This window comes from Pelophylax lessonae, assembly GCF_965119305.1.
Source record: "Pelophylax lessonae genome assembly, chromosome: 3".
Taxonomy (NCBI): Eukaryota; Metazoa; Chordata; class Amphibia; order Anura; family Ranidae; genus Pelophylax; species Pelophylax lessonae.
Genome location: NC_138770.1, coordinates 675,340,197 through 675,352,258, shown reverse-complemented (window position 1 = coordinate 675,352,258; position 12,062 = coordinate 675,340,197). Strand labels below are relative to the sequence as shown.

Below are 12,062 nucleotides of genomic sequence, written 5' to 3'. Positions count from 1 at the left end.
GGACGTCACGTCGCCGGAGACGGAAGCCGGGGCTCGCAGACGATCGGGAGAGAGCTCCGCCGCCGCACACCGCTCGCAGACATCGCTGGATCCCGGAGAAAAGGTAAGTAAAACCTCCTCCAGCATCCAGCGATCTTCCTAGCGCTACCCCGAGTGTGACTCGGGGTTACCGCTTTTGGCACTAAAATCTTACCCCGAGTCACACTCGGGAATACCGCTAGGAAGGTTAAAGCAAGACTTCACTCGAATAGTGAATTCCTGCAAGTTTCGCTCCCTCCCTCCAGCCTGTAACACATGAATATGCTTTGATGTAAACCATTCCATTGTAGCTCTGGCTGGATGTTTCGGGTCGTTGTCCTGCTGGAATGTGAACCTCCGCCCCAGTCTCAAGTCTTTTGCAGACTCTTAACTGGTTTTCTTCTAAGATGTGGCTCCATCCATCTTCCCATCAACTCTGACCAGCTTCCCTGCCCCTGCTGAAGAAAAGCATCCCCACCTCATGAAGCTGCCACCACCATGTTTCACGTTGGGGATGGTGTGTTCAGGGTGATGTGCAATGTTAGTTTCTCTATCGCTCATTGACAGACGTAGTCTTCTTGATTCTCAAGAGCTGGGTTATGTTGTCTCCGCAGGAGTAGGACTAGGCAGAAAGACAAAACGTTCTGGCTCCACCTTAGGGGCAGTCCCTGAGGGTATATCCTCCCTCTCTCTGCTACAGGGAATCAGTTTTTTTCTGTCTAGTCAGGAGTAAGGACCTAAGTTCCTTGCTGGGATCTTTTTGGTCCTGGCAAGATTTTTTCTTTAGAAGAAATATTTTTTAGGTAGTTTTTTCTCCAGTGTTTTTCCTGTGAGATCTTCAAGCAAAAACGCCGGACTGGGCGACACTAGTGGTCACCCCAGCCGGCCTACGAGCGCGCGCAGACCATTGCATTGCGCTTGGTCGGCCGCGACACATTCAAGTAAGTATGCGGGGCCGGGCGACGGGCTGGATGTTGAGATCCAGTGGTCACCCCGGTTTCTGCCTACGAGCGCGTGCAGACCAGAGCTCCGCGCTGGGTCGGCCGCGACGGAGTCCCAGTGGAGGGACTGACCTTGCGAGTTAAAAGTCTCGCTTGGACGCCAGGAACCTGAGAGTCGAGGCGTCCGGAGTGGTCCACAAACCCCCACCCCGGTGGAGAGGGTATTGTGAAGAGAGGGTGCCTGTCGGTTCGGTATGGTGAGTAAACGTTCCCTTTTTTTCTTTCCTCGTTATGAGGCAGTATGTATTATGGGCCCCTCCATACATGGTCAGTATATATCTGACACTAAAAGTCCCCCTTGTAAATACAGTATGTGTTTGTGGGAAGTGGACTTGGTTTGAGAGCTAACACTCTACCCAGCAGACTGTAGCATTACAGCAGACATAGGAGGTATAATCCTACCTTATTTGTAGTGTATCTCCTGTAGATCAATCAATCGCCACTCAGCAGAGATGCAGGTGGATGTGCTGGGAAAAACGATTTCGGCGGTCCGCCGCCATTTTGCCGTAGACCAGGTGCATGCATGTCCTCAGGTCACGCCGGCCGCCATGTTTTTGGAGTCTAATGTCTCCTGTATGGGGGCGGCCATGTTTCATGAGCCCAGCTACCTCGTGGAGAGCTGGGAACGCCGGAAGGCGTACACAGGGGGCGGAGCCACGTCCTTCTACCCGGGAAAAAGCAACAGCTCCTTCCAGTCTGTAAAGACAGACGCTGACTGCAGTTGGTTGGAAACTTCACTGCATCGGTTGGTGAGCCTTGGGGGTCCCTCTCTCTCTCTGTGGGATCGAGAAGCAGGTACTCTGAGGGGCGCTATTGCGCTAGGGGGAGACACATAAAAAAAAAAAAAAAATTAAAAAAAAAAAAAAAAAAAGAGGTATTTTTTATTTAAAAAAAAAAAAAAAGTTATTTTTTTTGTGTTTTCTGGCAAAGGTGTCCTGAATTAACATGGACCCTGCCACTCATGTATCTCCTCCGGATCCCCTCGAGGGGTCTGCGGGATCCTCCAGCACCCCACTGACGATTGAATCATTGTCCGCTATTATGGAAACTTTTGTGTCCCGGGTGGAAGTGGCTTGTCAGGGACAGGGCGCAAGTAAGCGACCCCCGCCTAACCCCTTATTATCTGTAACCTCGGATTCAGACTCTGAGCCTATTTCTGCAGTTGCAGGTACTTCATCTGGTATTGGTGTCTCGTGTACTGTCTTTTCAGACAGTGAGGAGGATGTTTCGGCATCAGCCATAGCCAGAGAGGAAGCGTTGGTAAACGCACTCATTGTATCTGTTCAAGAAACCTTAAGATTACAGGGTATTCCGTCAGAAATAGCTGAAACTGAAATCCCTTTTGGGACTAAAAAACGCATCAAAGTGGCGAAGGTTTTTCCATTGCCCAAATGTTTTGGCAATCCAATCAAAGAAGAATGGAGTCTGCCAAAACGCATTTCTACTATTTCTAAACGCATTAACAGGCGTTATCCGTTTGAGGAAACCCTCATTAAGAAATGGACAGAACCACCTGTGGTGGATTCACCAATTGCTAGATTGAATAAAGCCACGGTTATTCCTCTAGAAGACGCTCCGTCTTTTTAAAGAGGAAGTAAACCCTCCTCAGGAAGTTGTACCTATAGGTAAGCCTATGATAAGGCTTACCTATAGGTACTGTAAATATCTCCTAAACTTACACCGTTTAGGAGATATTTACCTTTAATGCAGCCAGTGACGTCACTGGCGCATGCGCTCTGAAGGAACGGCTGATCGTGCCGTTCCTTCAGAGCCCCGTGCCGTGACCGTCGGCTCCCGTGCGCGTGCGCGGGAGTGACGTCACCGCGGCTCCGGCCAATCAGATGACCGGATGCCGCGATCCCGGAAGACGGGCGACATGTCATGTCGCCCGTCATACAGGTAAGAGAGCGGCACGGCGGGGGCTCGTTCTAAGGTAAGTATTTCATAATGAGCTAGTATGCGAAGCATACTAGCTCATTATGTCTTTCTCTTGCAGGTTGGAAAAAAAAAAATTTTTTTTAAATGAGTTTACAACCTCTTTAAAGATCCAGTGGATCGCAAGATAGAAGCTATGTCTCGCACCATGTTTACCTTGATTGGATCAGCTTTCAGACCAATAATTGCTATTGGTCTGGTTTCGCAGGCTGTAACTGTATGGACCAAGTGGTTACGCCGGGACCTAGAAGAGGTCCCTCAGGCGGTATCAGATTTGTTGGAACAAATGATACAGGGGTTACAGTTTGTGTGTGATGCGGCGTTAGACGCCACTTCATTATTGGCGCGAGCATCTGTCTCAGTACACTGTGGCTAAAAGGTTGGTTAGCCGACCAAGGTTCCAAAAAAGCATTGGCTAATATCCCCTTTTTAGGAGAGCGTCTATTTGGAGCCAACTTAGATGAGATCATTAGGATCTCACGGGTGGAAAGAGCACCTTTTTACCGCAAAATTTTAAAGGTAAAGGAACTCGTCAAAGACGAGGGCCTTCTTTTTCTGCTCACAAGAGGTTTTTTCGTCCCGCGGGTGAAAAAATTAAGTCCTCCAAAGCTCCTGCAGGAGGCGTCAGGGGTCGTTGGTCGGGCAAGCAAAAGCCCGCCCCCTCTAGACCTGAAGATAAACCGTCCAAAGCCTGAAGGTGCGCCCCCACCCATAACTGGGGTGGGGGGACGTCTTCGCCGGTTCCCGGATCCATGGCTTTCCAGAATCCCGGACAGATGGGTTTGCGAAGTCATAAGGTCAGGGTACAAGATCGAGTTTCGATCTCTCCCACCGGCGCGATTCTTCCCTTCCAATAGCCGACTATCCCCGGATCGTTTAGACGATCTGCGGAGAGCAGTCACAGATTTACTACAACAAGGAGTGGTAGTCCACGTTCCTTGGACAGAACGGTTTCAAGGGTTTTATTCAAACCTATTTACAATACCCAGGAAAGAGGGCAAAGTGCGTCCAATTCTGGACTTAAGGGCACTCAATTCTTTTGTCAACATAAGAAGATTCAGAATGGAGTCCATTCGCACAGTAGCAGCCTTTCTGCATCCAGGGGATGTCCTAGCGTCCATAGACATCAAGGACGCATATCTTCACATTCCCATTTTCGCAGGACATCAGCGGTTTCTACGCTTTTCCGTAGAAGAGAACCACTATCAGTTTGTGGCGTTACCTTTCGGTCTCGCCACGGCTCCGCGGGTCTTCACGAAGGTGTTGGCCCCAATGTTGGCACTTCTGCGCCAAAGAGGCATATCGATCCTTGGTTACCTAGACGATCTTCTGCTTCATGCAGAGTCTCCATAGACCTTGCTACAAAACATAGAAATTACTATGATTTCTTTACAGGAATTCGGGTGGCTGGTGAACCAGCAAAAGTCATTTCTGGTTCCCACCCTGAGGCTCGAATATCTGGGTCTAATTCTAGACACAGTCAGGACAAGAGTTTTTTCTTCCGGTAGGGAAACTCCGAAAGATTCAATCAGCAGTCCAGTTGTTACTATCCAACAGCTGGTCTTCCCTTCGGACTTGCATGAGGGTTCTGGGGTTGATGGTGGCTTCCTTCGAAGCAGTCCCATTTGCCCAGTCCCATACCCGAATTCTTCAGCAAGAGATTCTTCTCAGATGGAATCGGAATCCGGAATCCCTGGACAATCAGATCCGATTGAGCAAACAGACCAGAGAGTCTCTGGTCTGGTGGCTTCGGTCTCCGATGCTCAGCCAGGGAAAGTCATTTCTGCCAATATATTGGACGACAGTGACCACGGATACCAGTCTATCCGGATGGGGAGGAATTCTCGGTCAGTTATCTGTCCAGGGACTTTGGTCCCCGGAAGAATCCAGGTTACCGATAAATGTATTGGAACTGAGAGCGATCAGACTTTGTCTGATTCACTGGACCGAGCAGCTCCAGGGCAGCCCGGTTCGGATCCAGTCGGACAACGCCACGGCCGTGGCTTATGTCAATCACCAGGGGGGCACCAAGAGTGTCCGAGCGGCCAAAAGAAGTGGCTTGCATTCTTCGCTGGGCGGAACGATTTGTTCCAGCAATCTCTGCGGTGTTCATTCCGGGGGTGGAGAATTGGCAGGCAGATTATCTCAGCCGTCAGACTCTGGATCAGGGGGAATGGTCCCTCCATCCAGACGTTTTCCACCAGTTGTGCCTACGATGGGGCACCCCGGATATGGATCTGTTGGCATCTCGATTCAACAGGAAAGTTCAGAGATTCGTGGCTCGCTCCCGCGATCCTCTAGCAGAAACCGCAGACGCACTGATCGCCCCGTGGGGGCAATACCAGCTATGTATGCCTTCCCTCCTCTTGGGTTACTGCCAAGACTTCTTCGCAGGATAGAGGAGGAAGGAATTCCAGTAATCCTGGCAGCTCCGGACTGGCCTCGTCGAGCTTGTTACGCCGACGTGGTCAGACTGGTGGCGGACGTCCCGTGGAGACTTCCTCTCAGGGAGGATTCACTGTCTCAGGGACCGATCTTCCATCCTGCTTTACGATCGCTGGTTTTAAACGGCCTGGTTATTGAGACCCAGGTGCTGAAGGACAAGGGATTGTCAGCTTCAGTTATTCCTACTCTAGTTAAAACAAGGAAAGCGACTTCCAGAAAGATTATCATCGTACATGGAAGTCTTATATTGGGTGGTGTGAATCCCTTGGGTTCCATCTACATCTTTATTCGGTAGTCCGAATATTGGCTTTCTGCAACAGGGAGTTGAGCAGAAGCTGGCCTTGAGTGTTATCAAGGGTCTGGTTTCAGCATTTGCTATCTTCTTTCAGAAGCCTTTGTCTACTCATTCCTTGGTGCGGAATTTCATCCAGGGGGTGCGACACCTGGCTCCGCCAGTGCACGCGCCGTTACCATCCTGGGATCTTAATTTGGTGCTGTCGGTTCTTCAGACACCTCCCTTTGAAAATATCAGGGAGATTCCCTTGCTTACTTTATCCAAGAAGGTGGTCTTCTTGGTGGCTATCACTTCTGCACGCAGGGTGTCAGAACTGGCTGCATTATCCTGTTGTTCCCCAGATCTGGTGGTTCATAGGGATAAGGTTGTTCTTCATCCGAATCCATCCTTCCTTCTAAGGTGGTTTCAAAGTTTCATTGAATGAGGACAGTGTATTGTCCTTCCTATGTCCTTAGCCCAATCATCCTCGAGAATTTGCATGGCATTCCTTGGATGTAGTTCGGGCGATCAGAATATACTTGAATACTACGGATTCAATTTGTAAGACGGATTCACAGTTTGTGATCACGGATGGCCCTAAGAAGGGGTTGCCTGTTCTGCTGCGACCATCTTTAGATGGATCAGACAGACGGTGGTATAGGCTTATTTTATCTAAGGGTCGGGATCCCCCGTTCCCTGTTAAGGCGCATTCTACTCGGGCGCTTAGAGTTTCCTGGACCCTCCGCCATCAGGCGTCAGTGGTTCAGGTTTTCAAGGCGACTGTTTAGTCGTCGGTTCATACCTTTACAATATTGTATAAGGTTTATGTGATGGCATCGTCAGATGCCTCTTCTGGCCGCAAGGTTCCTGCAGGCCACTGTTTGAGGAGACTGTTGGTCTACCTCGAGGATTTGTGGGGTAGGTCTCATCTGTTTACTCGATGAGTCCTTTGATACTTCTGGTTGGCTCCGGTTGGGCCTTCTAGATTGGATTTTGATTCTGTCAATCCCACCCCTCATTTTGTGGCACTGCTTCTGGATGTCCCAGCTCTTGAGAATCAAGAAGACTACGTCTGTCAATGAGCGATAGAGAAAAATGGATTTTTGTAAGATCTTACCGTAAAATCCTTTTCTCTTAAGCTCATTGACAGACGTAGTACCCGCCCCTCTATCATTGAGTTGGGTTGGGTTAAATTCTCTGTTACTGCTTTAGAACAGAACTGATTCCCTGTAGCAGAGAGAGGGAGGATATACCCTCAGGGACTGCCCCTAAGGTGGAGCCAGAACGTTTTGTCTTTCTGCCTAGTCCTACTCCTGCGGAGACAACATAACCCAGCTCTTGAGAATCAAGAAGACTACGTCTGTCAATGAGCTTAAGAGAAAAGGATTTTACGGTAAGATCTTACAAAAATCAATTTTTTCCGCCACTCATAGCGTTTTGGTTTTAGGCCAAAAAGTTCAATTTTGTATTTATCTGACCAGAGCACCTTCTTCCACATGTTTGCTGTGTCCCCCAACATGGCTTCTCCCAAACCGCAAATGGGATTTCTTATGGATTTTTTTCAACAATGGCTTTCTTATTGCCACTCTTCCATTAAGGGCAGATTTGTGGAATGCACAACTAATAGTTGTCCTGTGGACAGATTCTCCCACCGGAGCTGTGGATCTCTGCAGCTCCTCCAGAGTTAGGGTCCTTTCACATGGGCTTTCCGCATGGCGGACACCATTATGCTCAGCGGGTATCGATTCGCCGATCCCCGCTGAGCAGGTGGATGAAAGGTCAGTCTCCGCTTACTTTGTAGAGACAGACCTGTCCGATCCCCGCTTTCCTCTGTGGGAAATCGGATGGAAATGGACTGTTTGTCTGTTTTCATCTGATCCTCCAGACGGATGGAAAATAGGGTTTCCATCCATCTGGATTTCAGGGACAGGATCGGATAGCAGCAGGTGTCAGCTGAGATGTCACCGCTGACATCCGCTGTTCCATAGGGGTGCATGGAGCATCCGATCAGGTCCAACTGAAAAACGGACAACCTGATCAAAAAGCCTGTGTGAATGGGGTCTTACCATGGGCCTCTTGGCTGCTTATCTGATGAATGCTCTCCTTGCCCGGCCGGTCAGTTTAGGTGGACGGCCATGTCTTGGTAGGGTTGCAGTTATGCCATACTCTTTCCATTGTCCCATGATGGATTGAACAGCGCTCCGTGAGATGTTCAAAGCTTGGGATATTTTTTTATAACCTAACCCTGCTTTAAACGTCTCCACAACTTCATCCCTGACCTGTCTGGTGTGTTCCTTGGCCTTCATGATGCTGTTTGTTCTCTAAGGTTCTCTAACAAACCTCTGAGGGCTTCAGAGAACAGCTGTATTTATACTGCGTTTAAATTACACACAGGTGGACTCTATTTACTAATTAGGTGACTTCTGAAGGCAATTGGTTCCAATGGATTTTAGTTAGGGGTATCAGAGTAAAGCGGGCTGAATACAAATACATGCCACACTTTTCACATATTTATTTGTAAAAAATTTGGAAAATTTTATCATTTTCCTTCCATTTCACATTTTTGTGCCACTTTGTGTCCGTCTATCACATAAAATCCCAATAAAATACATTTACGCTTTTGGTTGTAATATGACAAAAATGTGGAACTTTTTAAGGGGTATGAATACTTTTTCAAGGCACTGTGTTCCGAAGACCTAATAAAGGTGGATTACAAAAGCCCTGAAACTTTTTTTTTTTTCCGATTACTGCAAAGAAGAAAAATGCCAGGATGGTCGAGAAAAGCTTGATGCTCTATTTTTTTCTACCATTATGAAGAAAGATCAGGCTTTCCACTTGGTCCTACCATCCCCCCCAAGATCCAAGAAGTGAGAAACCGGTTCTCTTTAAACTGTATTTATTTGTGCAGAAGGAGAATCGGATTCCAAGGATATTGCAATGTTTGGCAACGTGTTCCTGTAAACAAAGTGACAGGAGCGGAGGATGGAAACTCCTGAGGGTGACAACGGCCGGCAGCGCCATCCCTTCCAGATGGTGTTTTTAATAAATTTATTATGCAGCCATGAAAGACGGGATGGGAATTCGGGACGGGAGCGGCACGCAGACCGGACCCCTCAAGGCAGAATAAGAATTTGAGTTTGTGCTGCAATTATAACCATTTGTTAACCTGCCACTTACAAAGAGCCAGGGAGAGCTTGGCATGTAGCACGGTGCCAGCCTTCAGCACCCCATGGGGAGGGATGACGTTGGCTTTATTGACCATTGAAAGGATCTTCTAAAACGCCTCAATTTAACCGAAACCGATTTTCCAACATAGTAATTTCAGTCAGGTGTTTCTGGTAATACTACAGCTTTCAACGTTTTTTGGAGATCATTTTTTGTTTTTTTTTAAGACCGTGGAGTCCAACTTTCTGGCATTAGTTTGGTAAAGACCCTTTTCTGTTCCAGCATTACTTTCCCCTGTGTACAAAGCCAACTCCATAAAGACATGGTGTGACCAGTTTGGTGTGGAGGAACTCAAGTGTCCTGACTCTACTGAACACCTTTGGGATGATTTGGACAGCGATGGTGAGCCAGGTTTTCTTATCCAACATCAGTACCTGACCTCATAAATGGGCACAAATTCTCAGACACCCTCCAAAATCTTGGAGAAAAACTCTCCCAGAAGAGTTGAGGATGGTGAAGTTGCAAAGGGGGCAACTCCATATTAATGTCTGTAGTTTTGGAATAGGATGTCCAACAAACTCATGTTGTCTTGCTGAGGGGATGCGTCCCCCTTCCATGAGACACTCAGCTGTGATTCTTCTTTCAAAAGGTAAAGATCCTTCGATGATTGAGAATTGGCGCCCCATCAGCCTTCTCAATGTCGATAGAAAGGCGCTGGCGAAGATACTTTTTTGACGCCTATGGTCAGTAGCAGAGTCTTTGCTTTCTCGCCATCAGCACTGTTCGATCCAGGGTAGGAGCACCTTCACAACCGTTTTATCTGTCCGGGAGGCCTTGGAGCAGTGCAGGGCTGCAGGCTGGTAAAAGTATTTACTGGTATTGAATTAGGCAAAGGCTTTTGATCAGGTCAACCCTGAGTACCTGTGCTTGCTCCTTAGTAAGTACGGTCTGCCGGGTGGTTTTGTTGATTTCGTTAAAAGTCTTATATAAGGGAGCAGAAAGCTTCCCTCTTGTTAATGGTTGGGTTGGACAGTCCTTTGGGGTTGGCTCTGGGGTGTGCCAGGGTTGTCCCATGAGTCCCCTGCTCCTTTGAGGGTTGTTGCCTATGCGGATGATGTGTCAGTGATTGTCACTGGGACAGATGAAGCGGGGGAGGTGGTCTCTCTGTCCTCACGGTACTCTAAAGCACCAGGCTCTAAGATCAATCAGGAAAAGAGTAAAGTTTTCTGGATGGGAAAGGAAGGTGAGGGGCTTGATCTCCCGAACACCTTTCCAGTGCCCCTGTAGAAAATTAAGATACTAGGCACTGAATTTGGACCCCGCGATTATGGCCTCAAAAACTGGGAAGGCAGGCTGGAAGTTGGCAATACTAAGGTGTTCCACTGGAAGAGATGGAAGTTATCTCCGAGGGAAAGGGTTGACCTGATTAAGACTTATCTGATACCGATCTTCTTGTATGTCAGCTTTGTCTGTATCTTGCCAGTGTCTCTCTGTGCTAGGATCTATAGTGTGTTCTTCCAGGATGCTGTGGGGGAACAGCTTGAACCTCAACAAGAGGAATATCGCCTATCTATCCAGGAGGGAGGGTGGTTTAGGTATGGTAAACCCTGTTCTTTTCTTTTCACTGCTATTTATCAAGTTTAACATTGGTAATATGCTTGCAGTGGAACCTCCTGCATGGGCAGGCATGTTTAGTTCTTGGTTTAGGGCTTTTTTTATGACTTTGGGAAGAAGGTGGCCAATAAAGAATCTCAGGGGTCATCGTGGTCAGCTTCCAGCCTATGTCGCTTTCTGAAGTTGCTGCGGCAGTGGTGACTGTCGGCTGAAGATCTCAGATCCGCTCCAAGGAAAGTCCTTATGACCTGAGTTTGAGTGAAGTTTTTCATGACCCATTGGCCTTAAGGGATTTCCCAGGCCCAATTTTGAAGGAAGGGTTAAGACTATTAACTTGGCTAGAGCCCCCCTTAAATTTAGGGATCTGGCCTGGTTGTGCTTCTACGGGAGGCTCTATGTTCAGGGCAATTTGAAATACCGCCGTGAGATGGATCGTGTTTGTCCTCGGGAGGAATGTGCAGGTGAGGAGGAGACTATGGACAATTTTCTGCTTTGCTGCCCTTTTAACATAGAGGTATACAAACAGGTGGGGCAGCCCCTTGGTGTTCCTTTCCTCTCCAGGCTGGGTTATGCTGAGTTTTTGTACGGAGCATGGAACGCACGGTGTCAGGTCACCACTCGGCATACAATTCTTCCTGTTCAGGTGGTGGTGTGTGATAGTCTGCATGAGGTGGGGAAGATTCGGGTGCTTGAGAGAGACAAGTAGGGATTGGGGGGGGGGGGGGATCTGACTATGTTTGACTCTGTAACCTTCCCACTGAATGTCTCCTAAGTTTTTCCTCCCTAATTCTCTTTTTTGGTTCTTTAGTCCCCACAGAAAACGTGGCCACCATCACCGAATCAGCCAGCGTGATTGAAGGTGTGAGTCGGAGCCGCAACGCCCTCCTGAACGGAGACACCAAGAATTACGACTGGGACTCGGGTTACACTTGCCACCAGCTTGGCAGTGGTGCCATTGTGGTCCAGCTGGCCCAGCCATATATGATTGGCTCTATCAGGTAGGAGATGATTCAATGCTTCAAATTCTTACTAAATGTTATCCATGTATCTTGTAATTATAAGACTCCCAATGAAATCCTATTGAACCGCAAATGAAATGACATTCACTTACAAATTTTTTTATTTGATAAACAAAAAAATAAGGGGAGAATAGGTATTGGTGTATTCCAATTACTGCGCTCATCATTGTGGGAGGGGCAGGGAAGGGACTCAAACTACTGCTGGGAAATTTCTCCATTGTGGGAGGGGCAGAGACACAAGCTACTACTGGGAAATTTTACCATTGTGGGATGAGCAGAGACAAAAACTACTGTGGGGAAAGCTCACTATTTTGGGAGGGGCAGAGACACAAACTACTGCGGGCAAATCTCACTATTGTGGGAGGGGCAGAGACACAAACTACTGTTTGGAAATTAACCATTGTGGGTTGGGCAGAGACACAAACTACTGCTAGAAAATCTCACTGTAGTGGGAGGGGCAGAGATATAAACTGCTGCAGGGATTCCCAGTATTGTGGGGGGGGGGGGCAGAAACACAAACTACTGGGGGGAATCTCACCATTGTGGGAAGGGCAGAGACACAAAGTACTGGAGGATATCTCCCCATTGTGG

At 48.1% G+C, this 12,062-nt stretch overlaps 1 protein-coding gene across 1 annotated transcript in view; it reads left to right on the top strand.

The window, feature by feature from the left end:
• The window catches only part of BTBD9 (BTB domain containing 9), a gene marked incomplete at its 3' end in the record, with an annotated part of 275,828 nt that overhangs the window by 169,887 nt on the left and 93,879 nt on the right, over nt 1–12,062 (top strand). Inside the window, exon 8 of the mRNA XM_082249306.1 lies at nt 11,261–11,450. Coding sequence (XP_082105432.1) covers nt 11,261–11,450 — 190 coding nt within the window. The remainder of the gene's footprint in view (nt 1–11,260; nt 11,451–12,062) is intronic.